Genomic DNA, 18,487 nt, shown 5'->3' with positions numbered 1-18,487 from the left:
GCCCATCTTAATTTGCCCCTAAAATGAGAGGCAGTTTTCAACTGTGTTGATTGTTTTGGGGGGGAAGAAAAGTGGCTAAAAATGGCTCATTTCCTTTGGAGTGGACTAGTTGATTTTTTTCTTTAAATGAAAATCTGATGGTTTTCAGATCCTGGTAGCTGAGACTACCTGTTCTTTATAGTGTATTACAAATTTATTTTACCATTACAGTTCAAATGTTCCGGCTGCATGATAGGATTATGATCTGTGATTCTGGATCAATGGATCAGAGATTTGATATGTAGCTACATAGCAACCAAAAGGCACTTTCCTAATCTGCTTTCGTATTCAATCTCCAACATTCTTTGTTTCATAATTGGCCTCTGGGGAAAGAAATTTGATGTTCTTAACTGGGCTGACCTATAGGAACTCAAGTGTTCACTGTCCAGGTAGTCACCAAGCTGAACTCAATTTTTCACATAAGATAACATTAAAACCAGATGAACCACTTAAAATAACATGAATGAGAATCAGACAAAGACAATTCCAGCCTGATCAATCTTACAAATTAAGAGAGCTGTCTACACAGACCAATCATCTGTAGCCTAACATAACTTTAGTGAAGAATCCACACCTTTTAGCCAGCATCCTAGTTTCCAACCTCCAGGAGGACCACCACCTTGTTGTAGGGGTTGGAAGCTTGTGCACCTCAATACTTATGGAAACAACAATGAAGAATCCTTCTACATCTGAGTAGAGTGGAATTCTTTGGTCGCCACCCAGAACTTGCATGACTGCCAGTAGTGAAAACTAAGCTACTGATGCAATGAAGGAAGCCCTGAACACCAGAGATGGAGGACCTTCATTGCCACCCTAAATGCCAGCAGCATAATGGACAGTAGAAAGGGTCAAGTCTCCACAATCATGGCTTATGGTTATGAAGTTTTCCACCAGAATGAAAGATGCTACACTGCCAATGTCAGAGTGGCCAGAGTGAATGATGCTGAGGCTCCTACACATTGACTCCAGATCGCATGAGGTCTCATAGTATTAGATCAAATATTCTCCGGGAACAGCAAGTGCGAAGGAGAGAGAGGGAAACCATTAACACACATACACCTTCCTCTGTCAGCAGTGAGAGAATGGTAGACAGCACTGAACACCCACTCGCCTTCTGCTCTTGCCTCAATGACTTCAATCTTCCTCAACACTTTAATCAGCAAGAAGGAGTCCATCATCTGCTCATGCCCTGTCTCCAGGCTTCTTGGCCTCGAGGCCACACCCTTTGCTCAAAACCTAAGGGAACCCTCTCAGAGGCAGTAAAATGTAGATCAGTCTCCAACAGTAGCAGATCCATATTTGGTATATATATAAAAAAAGACTTAAAAGTAGCGAGAGAAGCAGTTTTGTGAACCGTCTGGAGTGTGCCACCCATGGTCGCATTGTTCGTTCGTGCCATCTTCTTCCAGATGGAATCACAAGCCAGTGATTTCTTATCTTTAGATGGAAACACCACCATTTTCAGTCTCCTTTACGTCACACACCATTTTGATTGAGACACCTTATTTTTCCTTCATTGTCACTTGGAATCTTGGAAATCTTCCTGTAGCTCCAGTGTGGAAGGATCTTTGACATTTTCATTTCCAGGTTCAAGCACTGGTCCCCATCAATATTTCAAGGGCAATTAAGGGCCAACAATAAATTCTGGCCTTGGCAGACTCAATCTTCAACATATAAATGAATAGAAAAAGCCTTTTCTTATTGGGTAAGGAATTTCTAAAGGATTTGTGATGCTTATTTCTGGATAGTTGATGTTTTAAACAGATCAAAATTGCATAGCTGAAATCTGCTCAAAAAAAGTCTGTTAAACTTGCCATACTGAGTGGAAATCTAGAATTTGTATCTGTTTGGATGCTGATTGCATAGTTTGTGAAAACTACAGGCCTTAATTTCCAAAATGTGTAATTTTATTTCCCTTGTGTCCCGTTTTTGCACATTTTTATCATCTGGGATCCTAATTCTTTGGACGTACACTTATAAATAGGCTCGTAATAGACAATTCATTAAAGTAGTAATGCAGAGTGACCAATTTTCTCACCAATAAACTATGATACTTTTTTCAAGGATTACTTGTCAATGACACAACCATGAACCCTCAGGTTTTGACTATAAATCTTAGTTTTTTGTAAAACCAAAAGTTTAAATGTCATTTACATTGTGGGTGACTTGGTGCCACAGTTCATAAAGTTGGATTTAAATCCAGATTTGATACTGTCTGTATGTCTTTTGTGGTTGTGCTTGATTCCTCCCATATCCCAAAGGTGCTGGTTGGAAATGGGAAATTGTTCCCTAGTGTACAGGTGAGTCTTACAATTCAAAGTATACTTATCATCAAGGTATGTATGCAGAATACAACCCTGAGATTAGTTTTCCCTGCAGACAGCCACGAAACAAAGAAAAACTATGGGACACATTCAAAGAAAAATCAACCCTGCCTTCCCAGTGCTAAAAAAAAACAAATTGAGCAAAATAGGTTAAAAAACACAAAATATGAAAGCACAAAAATCGAACGAATCCAGGCATATTTTGGTTATGCTCAGTGTTCGTCATCTGAAGGCTGCCCAGATTCAGAATCGTTCATAACAAAACCAAAACTCATACACTTATAAAATAATACACTTATAGGGCTGTATTGTAGACCACCTAATGGGGAGCGAGAATTGGAGGAGCAAATTTATAAGGAGATAGCAGATATTTGTAGTAAGCACAAGGTTGAAATTGTGGGAGATTTTAATTTCCCACACATTGACTGGGAAGCCCATTCTGTAAAAGGACTGGATGGTTTGGAGTTTGTAAAATGTGTGCAGGATAGTGTTTTGCTGCAATACATAGAGATACCAACTAGAGAAGGGGCAGTGTTGGATCTCCTGTTAGGGAATGAGATAGGTCAGGTGACGGAGTTATGTGTTGAGGAGCACTTCGGGTCCAGTGATCACAATGCCATTAGTTTCAATATAATTATGGAGAAGGATAGGTCTGGACCCAGAGTTGAGATTTTTGATTGGAGAAAGGCTAACTTTGAGGAGATGCAAAAGGATTTAGAAGGAGTGGATTGGGACAATTTGTTTTATGGGAAGGATGTAATAGAGAAATGGAGGTCATTTAAAGGTGAAATTGAGGGTACAGAATCTTTATGTTCCTATTAGGTTGAAAGGAAAGGTTAAAGGTTTGAGAGAGCCATGGTTTTCAAGGGACATTGGAAACTTGTTTCAGAAAAAGAGAGACATCTACAATAAATATAGGCAGCATGGAGTAAATGAAGTGCTCGAGGAATATAAAGAATGTAAAAATCTTAAGAAAATTAGAAAAGCTAAAAGAAGATACAAGGTTGCTTTGGCTAATAAGGTGAGAATAAATCCAAAGGGTTTCTACAGTTATATTAATAGCAGAAGGATAGTGAGGGATAAAATTGGTCCCTTAGACAATCAGAGAGGACAGCTATGTGTGGAACCAAAAGAGATGGGGGAGATTTTGAACAATTTCTTTTCTTCGGTATTTACTAAGGAGAAGGATATTGAATTGTGTAAGGTAAGGGAAACAGGTAAGGAAGTTATGGAAACTATGATGATTAAAGAATAGGAAGTACTGGCACTTTTAAGGACTAAGGTAGGACTAATCAAAGTAGGACATACATGGTAAATGGTAGGGCATTGAAGAATGTAGTAGAACAGAGGGATCTAGGAATAATGGTGCATAGTTCACTAAAGGTGGAATCTCATGTGGATAGGGTGGTGAAGAAAGCCTTTGGTATGCTGGCCTTTATAAATCAGAGCATTGAGTATAGGAGTTGGGATGTAATGTTAAAATTGTACAAGGCATTGATAAGGTCAAAATTGGATTATTGTGTACAGTTCTGGTCACTGAATTGTAGGAAAGATGTCAACAAAATAGAGAGAGTACAGAGAAGATTTGCTAGAATGTTACCTAGGTTTCAGCACCTAAGTTAGCGAGAAAAGTTGAACAAGTTGGGTCTTTTTTCTTTGGAGCATAGAAGGTTGAGGGGGGACTTAGGGGTATTTAAAATTATGAGGGGATAGGTAGAGTTGACGTGGATAGGCTTTTTCCATTGAGAGTAGGGGAGATTCAAACAAGAAGACGTGAGTTAGGGGGCAAAAGTTTAGGGGTAACATGAGGGGGAACTTCTTTACTCAGAGTGGTGGCTGTGTGAAACGAGCTTCCAGCAGAAGTGGTAGAGGCAGGTTCAATATTGTCATTTAAAGTAAAATTGGATAGCTATATGGACAGGAAAGGAATGGAGGGTTATGGGCTGAGTGCAGGTCGGTGGGATTAGGTGAGAGTAAGCGATCGGCACGGACTAGAAGGGCTGAGATGGCCTGTTTACGTGCTGTAATTGTTATATGGTTATATAAAAGCCAACATGAAATACGGAGTCCAATCCTCATCGATTAAGCTTTGCTCCAGCACCATCCTTCTAACAGAGAGAGTGTGAGAGTGAGATCATTTGAATATAGGGACCTTCTTTCAGGGTAGTGAGTGAGAGGGAGAGAGATACCGTCACACACAGACACCTTCCACCAGCAGCAGTGGACAAGATGCTGGTAGACGGCACTGAACGCGCCTGATCTCTGCACTTGCCTCTATGATTTTAATCTTCCTTGGTGCTTTAATCATCCAATGCAGTTGATGAGGGAGTTTCATAGTTACAGGATCCTTGGCAATAATTTCAACAGGCTTCTTTTAGCTAGACTTCAAGCTTTCCAAGGTGGGTATATATCCATCTTTAGTTGCATTACCCAAGGGGGATTCAGCCAGTTCAACGGAATTTGGTTGGCATTGTCACTGCATACATCATCAACCCAGAAATCCGAGAATGGTAAATGCTCATCCCACACTGAAATATTTAAAATGGGAATATTGTCAGGCGATTCCATTCTTCTCAATTAATGCACCAAGGAACAACTTATCCATAAAAGGGAGTTTATTAAACATCAAGACCATAAGACTATAGACATAGGAGCAGAAGTAGGCCATTCAGCCCGAGTCCACTCTGCCATTCAATCATGAGCTAATTCAATTTTTCCAGTCATCCCCACTCCCCTGCCTTCACCCCATTAAAAAAAAATAAAACATTTAAGCATAAACAATTTCCGAGATCTGTCTTTATTTGCTCTGGCTTGGTAAAAGTCCATGAAATTTTAATCTATTTGTTGAGTTTTCCACTGATCTTCCGACAGTTTACAGAAGGATGAACTTCTACCCCAGATACTCAGCAACAAAATGTTGCACTGTTGGCTGTGAAAAAATACAGAAGATACAGATTCTGTTATTAGTTTGAAATATGGTATTTCCTGAATGCCAGTGTTAAAAATCAACAGGAGTAGTTGTGCAATTTACAAGGATTATTTAAAATATTCTTTCATTGCATACATATTTAATATGCAATAAAAATGGAATGAGAATGTTTAATTTTACCCAGTCACACTTTTATAATTGTTCTTCTCATTCCTGAATGGAATCCAGCCACTTTCACAGTTCTACAAATTTGTTAGAGAAATTAGACATGCTCAAAGCAAAAACAGTTATCTTTATTGGAAATTTCATTATGGGCTGAGATAAGCAAAGTAGCTAATGTCTGAAAGATAGTGTTTTTCTGGAATGTATTCAAAGTAGCTTTCTGTAATGAAACGTCTCTGAACCAACAAATGTCAGGTCAGATTAGATTTAGCTGTTTAAAGAACAAGACTTTGCTAACATACTCATGGTCTGTGAACATTTATCTGATATAGAGACCAATGTGTGAGGAAGTCTGAAATAATAATTGAGAGGGGGAAAAACAGGAAGCAGCTCTAATATTGGGCAAGGCTGATTTCAGATACTGTCCACAGTAAACTGGGAAGATATGTAAACAGATAAAATGACAGCTAGCCAGTAGGAAATTTTCCTAACAGAACTTCATCTGAAAACCAACTAAATACACAAAGAAAATTCTGCTTTCAAAAAAAAAAAATCAGAATCAGGTTTATTATCACCGGCATGTGACGTGAAATTTGTTAACTTAGCAGCAGCAGTTCAATGCAATACATAATCTGAGAAAAAAACCATAATAAATAAACAAGTAAATCAATTACATATATTGAACAGATTATTAAAAAATGTGTAAAAACAGAAATACTGTATATTAAAAAAAGTGAGGTAGTGTCCAAAGCTTCAAAGTCCATCCAGGAATAAGATGGCATAGGGGAAGAAGCTGTTCCTGAATCGCTGAGTGTGCTTTCAGGCTTCTGTATCTCCTACCTCATGGAGACAGTGAGAAAAGGGCTTGCCCTGGATGCTAGAGGTCCTCAATAATGGATGTTGCCTTTCTGAGACACCGCTCCCTAAAGATGACCTGGGTACTTTGTAGGCTAGTACCCAAGATGGATCTGACTAGGTTTACAACCTTCTGCAGCTTCTTTCGCTCCTGTGCAGTAGCCCCTCCATACCAGACAGTGATGCAGCCTGTCAGAATGCTCTCCACGGTACATCTATAGAAGTTTTTGAGTGTATTTGTCAACATGCCAAATCTCTTCAAACTCCTAATAAAGTATAGCCACTGTTTTGCCTTTTTTATGACTACATCAATATGTTGGGACCAGGTTAGATCCTCAGAGATCTTGACACCCAGGAACTTGAAGCTGCTCACTCTCTCCACTTCTGATCCCTCTGAGGATTGGTATGTGTTCCTTCATCTTACCCTTCCTGAAGTCCACAATCAGCTCTTTTTTCTTGCTGACATTGAGTCCCAGGTTGTTGCTGCAGCACCACTCCACTAGTTGGCATATCTCACTCCTGTACGCCCTCTCGTCACCACCTGAGATACTACCAACAATCCTTGTATCATCAGCAAATTTGTAGATGGTATTTGAGCTATGCCTAGCCACACAGTCATGTGTATACAGAGAGTAGAGCAGTGGGCTAAGCACACACCCCTGAGGTGCACCAGTGTTGATCCGCAGAGAAGAGGATATGTTATCACCAATCTGCACCGACTGTGGTCTTCCAGTTAGGAAGTCGAGGATCCATTTGCAGAGGGAGGTACAGAGGCCCAGGTTCTGCAACTTCTCAATCAGGATTGTGGGAATGATGGTATTAAATGCTGAGCCATAGTCGAACAGCATCCTGATGTAGGTGTTTGTGTTGTCTAGGTGGTCTAAAGCCATGTGAAGAGCCATTGAGATTGCATCTGCCGTTGACCTATTGTGACGATAGGCAAATTGCAATGGGTCCAGGTCCTTGCTGAGGCAGGAGTTCAGTCTAGTCATGACCAACCTCTCAAAGCATTTCATCACTGTCGATGTGAGTGCTACTGGGCAATAGTTATTAAGGCAGCTCACATTATTCTTTCTAGGCACTGGTATAATTGTTGCCTTTTTGAACCAAGTGGGATCTTCTGCCCGTAACAGTGAAAGGTTGAAAATGTCCTTGAATACTCCCGCTAGTTGGTTGGCACAAGTTTTCAGAGCCTTACCAGGTATTCCTTTGGGACCTTCTGCCTTGTGAGGGTTCACTTTCTTTAAAGGACAGTCTAACATCAGCTTCTGAGACGGAGATCACAGGGTCATTAGGTGCAGCAGGGATCTTCACAGCTGTGGTCGTGTTCTCCCTTTCAAAGCAGGCATAGAAGGTGTTGAGTTCATCTGAGTTCATCTGGTAGTGAAGCATCACTGTCATTCATACTATTGGGTTTTGCTTTGTAGGAAGTAATGTCTTGCAAACCCTGCCAGAGTTGCCAGAGCTTTAGGCAGCTTAAAACACAATTGAAGATTAAAAGTAGCAAACAATGCAAATTTAATCAGGAATTTTAAGAGTGATACAAAGAACAAAAGATAACAAACTAGAATTAAAACAGATGGGAACAGGTGAAACCCTTTAGCTTGCTTCAGTGTGATAATCTTTAATTAAATCATTGATCTGGATACAATTTTCATTCCTATTTCCATAACCTTTCATATTCTTACTTCACTTTTTAAATACATTTAATGACAATATACAGCTTTTTGAGGTAGAGTGTTATAACAATCTGCAACCCTTCCTGAGAGAAGGAAATCTTTACCTGAACATCCCTTTATTTTGAGGGAAAGGACCCTGGTTTGCAGTACCCCCATCTAGGGAAGCATCTTTCCAGGATCTTATACATTTCAAACAAGATCTTCCCATTCTTGTACTTTTCAGAGAATACTGATCTCACTTATTTAATCCACTCCCCCCACCCCACCCCACCCCACCCAAGACAACCATTTCAGGAATCAATCTAGAACCACATTGCTATGCCAAAGCTAGCATATCCTTCCATTAAGTTGGAAATCAAGACTGTATGCTGTACTTCTGGTTTGTTCCCAGTAATAATTGTACTTCTGTTTTCATGATTATTCCCTTAGAATAGAAGCCAACATTTCACTTGCTTAAGTATTTGGTGTATCTGCAGTCTGATTTTCTGTGTTTCTAGTACAGTATTTCCAATAGAAATTGACAGCAATATGTTAAATAAAACAAAATAGCATACATTTTGAATTGCTACTTTACATGAGCATTTACTGATTGAGGGAGTGGACAAACCAAAGAAAATAATATTGATTCAGTATGAACTTTAATGAGTACAAACAGTAACTAATACAAGTAATGAGGTCGCAGAGCAGTTGTTTCACAGCGTTAGATAGTTTGCTTACAAAGTTTTTACAGCTGCTGGAAAATGTTGCACAATCCTAAACTACAATCTTCCAAAGTTCATTTGATTCAATAATTGCTTTTGGGAAGTAGTACATGTCACTTCACTGTATAAGTGAGGGATGAAGCTGCTTGTAGTGTTTCATTTAATCATGTAGACTCAAAGGTTTTTGACCAGAGCAGTACAGCAACAGATCTTTCAGCCCACAATGTTGTGCTAAAGAGCAAGTCAAAAAGCCCTAAAAAACTAATCCTCCTACCCACACAATGTCCATTCCCCCCTCCCCCACATTCATGTGAATATCTAAACCTCTCTGAAAATTCTTTAACATATTTGCCTCTACCACTCAGCTCCTCCAGTTCACTCCCACATACCAAAGGTGTACAGGTTAGGGTTAGTGGGTTGTGGGCTTGCTATGTGGTGCCAGAAGCCATTTAACACTTGCAGGCTGCCCAGAATGATTTCCATTGATCTGATACAGTAAAATGCATTGTTTGCATGTTTCAAGGTACAAGTGACAAAGCTGACCATTTCAGCTCAAGGACTTCATCAGAACCAGAGAAATGAGAAATAAAGGGTACTTAAGTAGTGGAAAGAAGGGGTGAATGGAGCATACAGAGGGATTATTTGTGACAGGGTGGAGACTAAAGCAGTTCGAAACAGTGAAGGTTGTCAATGAATAGTAAATGAAGCATTGATACCTGCCACTGCTGACTAGGTAACTTCCTCAGTTTGAACTTCCCTCACACTGAATGAGCAGTGAATCCAATTGCACAGGTATGTCACACAAAATTAGAGGAAGCAATCCAGCAAGGCTTTACTGGAGTCCTTAGCAGGCAAGGAACAGGCAGAGGGTCCAAAAAGTCAAGATTCCCCACACCCCAAAATTAACTCATTTCAGAAACCAGGTATTCTTACAGACAAAGGCAAGACTTCACTTACAAAAGATGATTCCAAGACTAAGCAACAAAATAACAAACAAAGGAACTTATATAGGGCTACAAACAAGATCTAGGTGATAACAATGAACTAATAATTAGCCTAATAGGCAGCTGAGCAAGAAGGGGTTTGTCTCATCATCTCTGCCTCCTTTTGGTGGCTGGTTTGAGATGTGAGAATACCTGAAATCGTTAAATGTAATATTAAGTCCTGAAGGCTGTGAATTATGCAGGTGGAAGATGAGTTCCTGTTCCTTGTATTACGTTTGGCATCAAATAGAAAGTCAAGGACAGAGGAGTCAGAGCGAGCATGGGAAAGGGAGTCGAAGCAGCGGGCAATTGGACACTCAGGGTCACCTAGCATATGGAATGGAGGTGCCCTACACACTGGCCACCCAATCTGAGTTTGATTTCTCCACACAGTACGGTACACTACAGTATAGCAGATTGAAATGTCAAATGAATCGTTGTTTGGCTGGAAGGTTTGTCTTGTTCCCTGTATGGTAGGAATGGAAGGGGTAAAGGAGTAAGTGCTCAAAGTTCAAAGTAAACTCAGAGTAGGTGAGTTTACTTACAGGAAGTGCCAAGTGCTTGGAACACCCCACCAAGGGTGGCAGTGGAGGCAGATATATTAGGGGTATTTAAGAAACAGCACACGTTATATTTTGTAACTTCAGAGCATTAAGCTAGCTCAAAGGAAGATGCAGAGGCATGAAATGTGAGTCTAACTTCCAGTTTAAGCGAGGCATATACATATCTCGTGATAGTGTGTGCAATTCACTTATTTATAGATACAACCTGTAATGAATTATTTAATAGAGAAAGAATGCTTAATCAAACTACACACACATGATTGCTCAAAGCTTATTGACATATTAAATATACAACAATATGGATGATAGAAAAATGGAGGGCTATGTAGAAGGGTAAGGTTTTATTGATCTTAGAGTAGTTTACAAGGTTGGGCATGTTCTATCTTACCATACTGTAAAATACACTCCAAATCAGAATGAGATATGTTAAAAATGAGAGCTTCTGCAGATGCTGGAAATCCAGAGCAACACACACACAAAAGGCACTGACTGTCTATTCCCCTCCACAGATGCTGCCTGACCTGCTGAGCTCCTTCAGTCTTTTGTGTGTGTCACTTTAAGTTAAGTGATGAAAAGCATATATTTAGCAAAGTGTCAGGCATACTCTGGGAATTCCCATTGCTATGCTTTCGACAGAATCAATGAAGTTGTTCAATGTGAAGAGTTTAGCCAATTGATAGAGACTGACGATGGTAGATCTCTGCGTGAACTCTGTAACTTTTAAATGAAATCTGTTTGTGATATGGAGCCCCAGAGGGGTCACTTACCTTGGTGAACAGCAACTAAAAAAGGCCAAAGAACTGTTTAGATTGGCTTGACATTTCAAAGAATAAAAGCAAAAAAAAAACCCTGTATATTTTATGGTTAAAATTGAAAGAAATTTAGAAGCATGGTTGGTTTGTGCACAATTGTCTTAACCTACGATATTCAAAACTATCAACGGAGAAGTGATAAAAAAGGTAAATATACCTGTATACATACTGCATATGTATCCTGTGGGACACATCCTGTCTGTGTTCCGGTCAATTATATAGGAAAGCCAAGCTTCCTGGGCGTGAGTATAAACACACCAATGCAATCCTTAGATAACCTTCTGAATAAATCTTTAATGTAGAAATCTTTAATCTTTAAACTTAATAGCTTAAATATACAAACTGAAACAACTATTCACTCGGTGGTTTGCTCAGATTCAAATAGACGTTGAACAGTACACACAGGAACAGGCCTTTCAGCTCACAATGTTGCGCAAGGCTAAATTCGTAACTGAATGCCCAACTAAATGGATCCTTTCAGCCTTATCCTTTTTCCCACACATACATGCACCTATCTAAAAGACTCTTGAATGCCCCTTGTTTGCCTCCACACACAAACCGCCCTCCCCCACCCCCCGTCAATCAGCTCCTTCCAGGCCAAGACAGAGTGGATGTGAAGAGGATGTTTTCTGTAAGGGGTGAGTCTAAGATCAGAGGGCATATCCTCAGAATAGAGGGACGTCCATTGAGAAGAGGAGATGAGAAGGAATTTCTTTAACCAGAGGCTGGTGAATCTGTGGAATTCATGGCCACAGGTGGCTGTGGAGGCCAAGTCATTGAGTATATTGAAAGCAGAGGTTGGTAGGTTCTTGGTTAGTCAGGGTGTCAAAGGTTACAGGGAGAAGGCTGGAGAATGGGGTTGTGAGAGATCATAAATCAGTCATGATGGAATGGTGAAACAGATTAGATGGGCCGAGTAGCTGAATTCTGCTTGTGTGTCTTGTGGTCTTATGGTCTAAAATGAATCAAAGAGAATGTGTGAGAGGGACAAGTTGCAGGAGTACATGGGAAATAAGGAAAAAAATGGGGTTCTTCCTGTGCGAGCTGAGATGGACTCGACAAACCAACTGGCTTCCTTTCGTATCTTTATAAGAAAAATGCTTAGTACTTTTCCTGTCAGCAGCTTAATGATCTTTCATGTGATCTCATTCTGCATTTCTAATCAAAGTTCACTGACGTTAACTGTTTCCTTCGATATAATTGCAGCCTAAATTGCTGAGAATTTAGTTCTAGTGTCACATGACATCAGAACTAGCAGCATGAAGGTTTCGACATTAAAGATTTATTCAGAAGGTTATCTAAGGATTGCATTGGTGTGTTTATACTCACGCCCAGGAAGCTGGGCTTTCTTATATAATTGACCGGAACACAGTTAGACAGGATGTGTCCCACAGGATACATACGAGTTCTTCAATTGTTCTCGTAAACTTGTAGCCTATTTGATGAAAGTAGGTGATCTTGATATTATCTCTCATGGCTTGAAGTCCTTATGCAGTAATCTAATTAATATGAATGAAAAATACTCTTGAGTAATTGCTTAATTGGTATGTAGATAACGCACTTTTAACTTTGTCCAACACTTACTGTAAAGTAAAAAGCTGCAGATGCTAGAAATCTGAAATAAAACCCAAAAACAAACTGGAAGTACCCAGTTAATGTCTGTGGGGAGAGAAACAAAATTAATATTTCTCGTTAAAGGTTGCCAAGCTGAAATATTGACTCTGTTTCTCTCAACATGGATGCTGCCCGACTTGATGAGTGGTTCCAACATATTTTTGAAAACTTCTTTAGTGTTCAGGATGCACACGCTCACATAGAGGCTGCTCAGCTTTCAATGTGACATCAAACATCAACGATACTACATTGGTGAGACCCATTGTAAATTGGGGGACTGCCTCGTTGAGCACCTCCACACCATTTGCCACAAGTGTGGCTTCCTGGCGGCCAAATGTTTAATTCTGATTCCCATTCCTATTCTGAAGTGTTGGTCTATGGTACGCTCTTGTGCCAAGTTGAGGCCACCCTCAGGGTGCAGAAGTAACACCTTACATTTCGTTTGGGTGCCTCCAACCTGATGGATTGAATATTGAATTCTCCTTCTGGTAACAAATGTCCCCCTCCCTTCCTCCATTCTCCACTCTGATCTTTCACTTCTTCTCACCTGCCTATCACTTGTCCCTGGGTCCCCTCCTCTTTCCCTTTCTCCTGTGGTCCACTTTTCTCTCCTATCAGATTCTATTTTCACCAGCTTTTTACCTTTACCTCCCACCTGGCTTCACCTATCACCTTCCTGCTAGCCTCTTTCCCCTTCCTACTTTTTTATTCTGGCATCTTCCCCTTTCCTTCTCAATCCTGAAGAAGGTTCTCAGCCTGAAACGTCGACTATCTATTCATTTCTACAGATGCTGCCTGACCTGTTGAGTTCCTCTGGCATTTTGTGTGTGTTGCTCTAGACTTCCAGCATCTGTAGATTTACTGGACACCACTGGAACAAAATTTTGAAAGAGCATACAGTGTGAGACAGAAAACAATGTGACCCTTGAACATTTAAGCAAGTCTTAGTGGGGAAGCTGAAACTAGAGTCCAAGGAATTGATCATCTTGCAGACAAAGTAGCCCTTTAATTTTTCATTATTAATGATTCCCCCACTCCTTAATCTTTATCTAATTCCTCAACCCAGTTACCATGTGCTCGTGAACTAGACTGTATTGAATTATTTCACAAATCTGCTGGTTTTGGGAAATCAAATAAGTTAACTTTTTTTTTCTCTTTTCTAAAGATGACTTACCTCGCCCTGTTATTCTCTGGGATGATTCCTTGCTGGTGGCTGATAATGATACACAGTCTACAGTCAAATTGGATTGGATGTCTTACCAGCAATTACTAAAATGGAAGTGTTGGGTCCATGGCAAAGTTCCTAAACCAGACTGGAGGTGTACAGACATTCACCACTATGAATGGTGCAAGCTAGCTCTTTTCGATTTTCTACTGCAGGTAAGGTACGATTTCACGGTAATATGCTGTCTGTTTTATATAGGGTTACTGCTCCATCCAGAAAGGTCAATATTTATATTTGATGTAACCTATATACCAACTTCTTCCTCGGTTAAATCTTTAATTGCCTGGGCAAATGATATGAATGTGGGGGCAAGAACATCCAGATAGCAAATCAAACGTTTAGGCTTTTGCTTTCTGCAGTCTTCTGGTCTTGCAGTGCAACTGAAATCCCTAAGACATGCTGCATGGGAGCCATGTCTAGCCAGATATACTGTTCCATCAGTCTCCTGCTAAACTGCAATGCACCAATCCTGATTGAAAAGCTACAGAACCTGGGCCTCTGCAACTCGTAACCAGAAGACCACAATCTGTGCAGATTAGTAACATCTCCATTCCCCACTGACAATCAACACTGGCACACCTCAGGGGTGTGTGCTTAGCATACTGCTCTACTCTCTATACCCATGACTGTGTGGCTAGGCCATCTATAAATTTGCTGATGACACAATTTCAGGTGGTGACGAGAGGGTGCACAGGAGTGAGATGTATCAGTTGAGTGCTGTCAGGCAACAAGCTTACAATTAACATCAGTGAGACCAAAGAGCTGATTGTGGACTTCAGGAAGGGTAAGACAAGGGAACACGAACCAATCCTTATAGAAGGATCAGAAAGGCGGCATCCATCATTAAGGACCCCCACCACCCAGGACATCCCCTCTTCTCAGGCAGGAGGTACAGAAGCCTGAAGGCACACACTCAGCAATTCAGGAACAGCTTCTTCCCCTCTGCCACCAGATTTCTGAATGGACATTGGACCCATGAACACTACCTCACTACTTTTTTGTTTCTGTTTTTGCGCCACTTATTTAATTGAACTATTTGATATACATATACTTAGTGTAATTCACGTTATTTCTCCATTATTATGTATTGCATTGTACTGCTCCCACAAAGATAACACATTTCACAACACATGCTAACAACAGGAAATCTGCAGATGCTGGAAATACAAGCAACACACATAAAAGTTGCTGGTGAACGCAGCAGGCCAGGCAGCATCTGTAGGAAGAGGTACAGTCGACGTTTCAGGCCGAGACCCTTCGTCAGGACTAACTGAAGGAAGAGTGAGTAAGGGATTTGAAAGTTGGAGGGGGAGGGGGAGATCCAAAATGATAGGAGAAGACGGGGGGGAGGGATAGAGCCGAGAGCTGGACAGGTGATAGGCAAAAGGGGATACGAGAGGATCATGGGACAGGAGGTCCGGGAAGAAAGACAAGGGGGGGGGGACCCAGAGAATGGGCAAGGGGTATATTCAGAGGGACAGAGGGAGAAAAAGGAGAGTGAGAAAAAGAATGTGTGTATAAAAATAAGTAACAGATGGGGTACGAGGGGGAGGTGGGGCATTAGCGGAAGTTAGAGAAAAGTCGATGTTCATGCCATCAGGTTGGAGGCTACCCAGACGGAATATAAGGTGTTGTTCCTCCAACCTGAGTGTGGCTTCATCTTTACAGTAGAGGAGGCCGTGGATAGACATGTCAGAATGGGAATGGGATGTGGAATTAAAATGTGTGGCCACTGGGAGATCCTGCTTTCTCTGGCGGACAGAGCGTAGATGTTCAGCAAAGCGGTCTCCCAGTCTGCGTCGGGTCACAACACATGCTGGTGATGTTAAACCTGATTTCGATTCTGATTTCCAATGTTGTTATTGAGTAACTCCTGCCGAGTGAGCTAGCTCTTTTTCCATTCTGAACAAAAAGACGAATAGGAATTTTCAAGAGTCACAGAGAGATATAGCATGGAAAGAGGCTCTTCAGCCCATCAAGTCATGCTGACCATTAGCCACCCATCTACACTGATCCTACATTAATCCCATTTTAAAAATTCTCAACTCCACCCAGATTCTACCACTCACCTGTACATTGTGGACAATTTATAGTGGCATATTAACCTACTAATCGGCATGTCATGGGGCTGTGGGACGAAATCGGAGCATTCAAAAGAGACCCATGCAGTCACAGGGAGAACGTGCAAACTCCACACACAGGATGCACATCTCTGGTGTTACCAAACAGTAGCTCTAATAGCTGAGCTGTTGACTATCCAGGTTAGTGTAACTCCTAGCAAGTATTAAGAATGTTAGATTATGTGTTGAGTCTATAGAATTACTCTCAATATCTTCAATGATAATAAATCATAACTTCAATGGAAGATCAATAGAAATTTCAGACATGCATCTTGTGCCAAGATGAGGCTACTCTCAGGGTGCAGGAGCAACACCTTATATACCGCCTGGGGAGCCTCCAACTTGATGGCATGACTATCAATTTCTCCTTCCAGTAAAGAACAATTCCCCCCCCTCCTTTTCCTCTAAGGCCACCCCACTCTGACCAGGGACCTGCCTATCACCTCCCCATGGGTCCCTTCCTCTCTCCTATGGTCCACTCTCCTCTCCTATCAGATTCCTTCCCTCCAGCCCTTTACCTTTCTCACCCACCTGGCTTCACCTATCACCTTCTCTCCATCTTTTTATTTTGGCATCTTCCCCCTTCCTTTCCAATCCTGAGGAAGGGACTCAGCCCAAAACATCGACTGGTTACTCTTTTCCACATATGCTGCCTGATCTGCTGAGTTCTTCCAGCATTTTGTGTGCGTTGTTTGGATTTCCAGCATCTGCAGAATTTCTCTTGTTTACGATCTAGGCAATTTTAACTTTCTACAGGATTGAGTAGGCACATTAAAATAGCTCGCCCCACCCACTCTCATTTTGCATTCCAAGCTAACTTTCTGCATTCTCAGTAGGGCAATGGGAAATTAGAGAACAAAATAAAGCCAAAAGGTACTGTACGTAGTACATGCTGTCAATTGGTTGAGCAAGAATTCCTTTCTGATAAGTAACAAATGAGTTGTGTGTTAAGAAACAATAAATTTCAAACACTTCAGGCATATTCAGAGTGGAAGTTTGTGTAAAATGTTCCACTAATCAACACTTCCAGCTTTTCAAAGCTCCCTATCCTTTCCCTTTCCTGAGTTTTATAGAACATGATTCCAAGATTTTACATAAAGCATATAAACTGTACTCACCAGCTTTGTCTAAGAGCATTTTCTGAGGAGAAAAAAAAGTTAAAATCTCATAGAAAGTAGAGTGGTGCTTCTTTATTATCTATTCTTAAAATTTAAATACGGGGAAATTCTGAGTGGGTAAGTAATAGTTGTGAGAATTCCTTTGACATTTTTCAACTAATTAGCTGGATGCTTGGTGGCTAAAACTTGACATTCTGATCACTTCTGCTAGTTGAACTGTTTAAGAATTTGGGCCTTGAAACACCATGTAGAAAGTCCAGCTAGGAATGGGGGTCTTCTAGATCATATATTGCGAAAGGGCCTGGCCAGGTGATCGAAGTTTCAGTGGGGGAGCGTTTTGGGAAAAGTGACCATAGTTTTAAGATAGTTATGGATAAGGATAAGATGAGCCCTCAGATAAAAGTGCTAATTTGGGAGAAAGCTGATTAGACTGAAAAGGGAGAGATTACATTGGGAGCAGCTGTTTAAGAGAAAATCCACAGCTGACATGTGGGAAACTTTTGAAGTCCAGTTGATCAGAGTTCAGGACCAGCACGTTCCTGTGAGCATGAAAGATAAAAAATGGCAAGGATTGAGACCCTTGGTTGATTAGAAATATTGTAAGTTTAGTCAAAAAAGAAAAGGAAGCATACATAACGTTTAGGAAGGTGAATCAGCCAAGGCCCTTGACCAATTAAAAAGAAAGTAGGAAAAAAAGAATAAATATTGAATTATAGGGGTCTAAAAAAGGATAATAGGAATCTTTGATTTGGTATGCCAGTGTATTAGAGATGTTTGAAAATAGGATTTTTTTTCTTTGTGTAAGGGAGTAAGAAATCTAATGTGCTAAATATTTCAGTGGGGTGAAGAATATTAGAGTGATGTTTCTCAGACTCCCACAAGGTTTTTGAGAGCTGTAAAGGAAAGGAATTACTGAAAAGAAAAAAAAACACAGTTTAAAAAAATTATTTAATTCGGAGAATGGTGAGAAACTGTGGGTTCTTTTCCTGCAGCGGAATTGAGTGTGAATCAGGAGAGTTTTCACAAAGGTTCAGTAGTACATGCAATCTGCAATAATGAAGTGAGGGGACGTTATTTGGCAGCAGTGGGAAGTATGTAGAGGATCTGGCTCAGACTTCTTACAATATAAACACAAACATAATTCATGTAATTTGACAGGAGAGTCAGCAGTGTCAATATAACAATGCCCTCGTGCATAGCTTTCTCTTGTTCCTCAAGATTCAGTTTGTTGGCTTCTGTTGGTAGTTTCAACAATCAGTGTTTACAGTTTCAAAGTTCAAAGTATATTTATTATCGAAGTACATATATGTCATCATATACAACCCTGAGGTTCATTTTCTTGTGGGCCTACTCAGTTAACCTA

The 18,487-nt window shown here is 40.6% G+C and overlaps 1 protein-coding gene across 1 annotated transcript in view; it reads left to right on the top strand.

The window, feature by feature from the left end:
• Positions 1-18,487, top strand: part of gask1b (golgi associated kinase 1B) — a 37,492-nt gene that overhangs the window by 6,516 nt on the left and 12,489 nt on the right. Inside the window, exon 2 of the mRNA XM_063046402.1 lies at positions 13,827-14,041. Within this exon, the coding sequence (XP_062902472.1) occupies positions 13,827-14,041 (215 nt within the window). The remainder of the gene's footprint in view (positions 1-13,826; positions 14,042-18,487) is intronic.

This window comes from Mobula hypostoma, chromosome 4 (assembly GCF_963921235.1).
Source record: "Mobula hypostoma chromosome 4, sMobHyp1.1, whole genome shotgun sequence".
Classification (NCBI taxonomy): Eukaryota; Metazoa; Chordata; class Chondrichthyes; order Myliobatiformes; family Myliobatidae; genus Mobula; species Mobula hypostoma.
The sequence above is the reverse complement of the archived record's forward strand: the minus strand, read 5'-3'. Positions and strand labels throughout refer to the sequence as shown.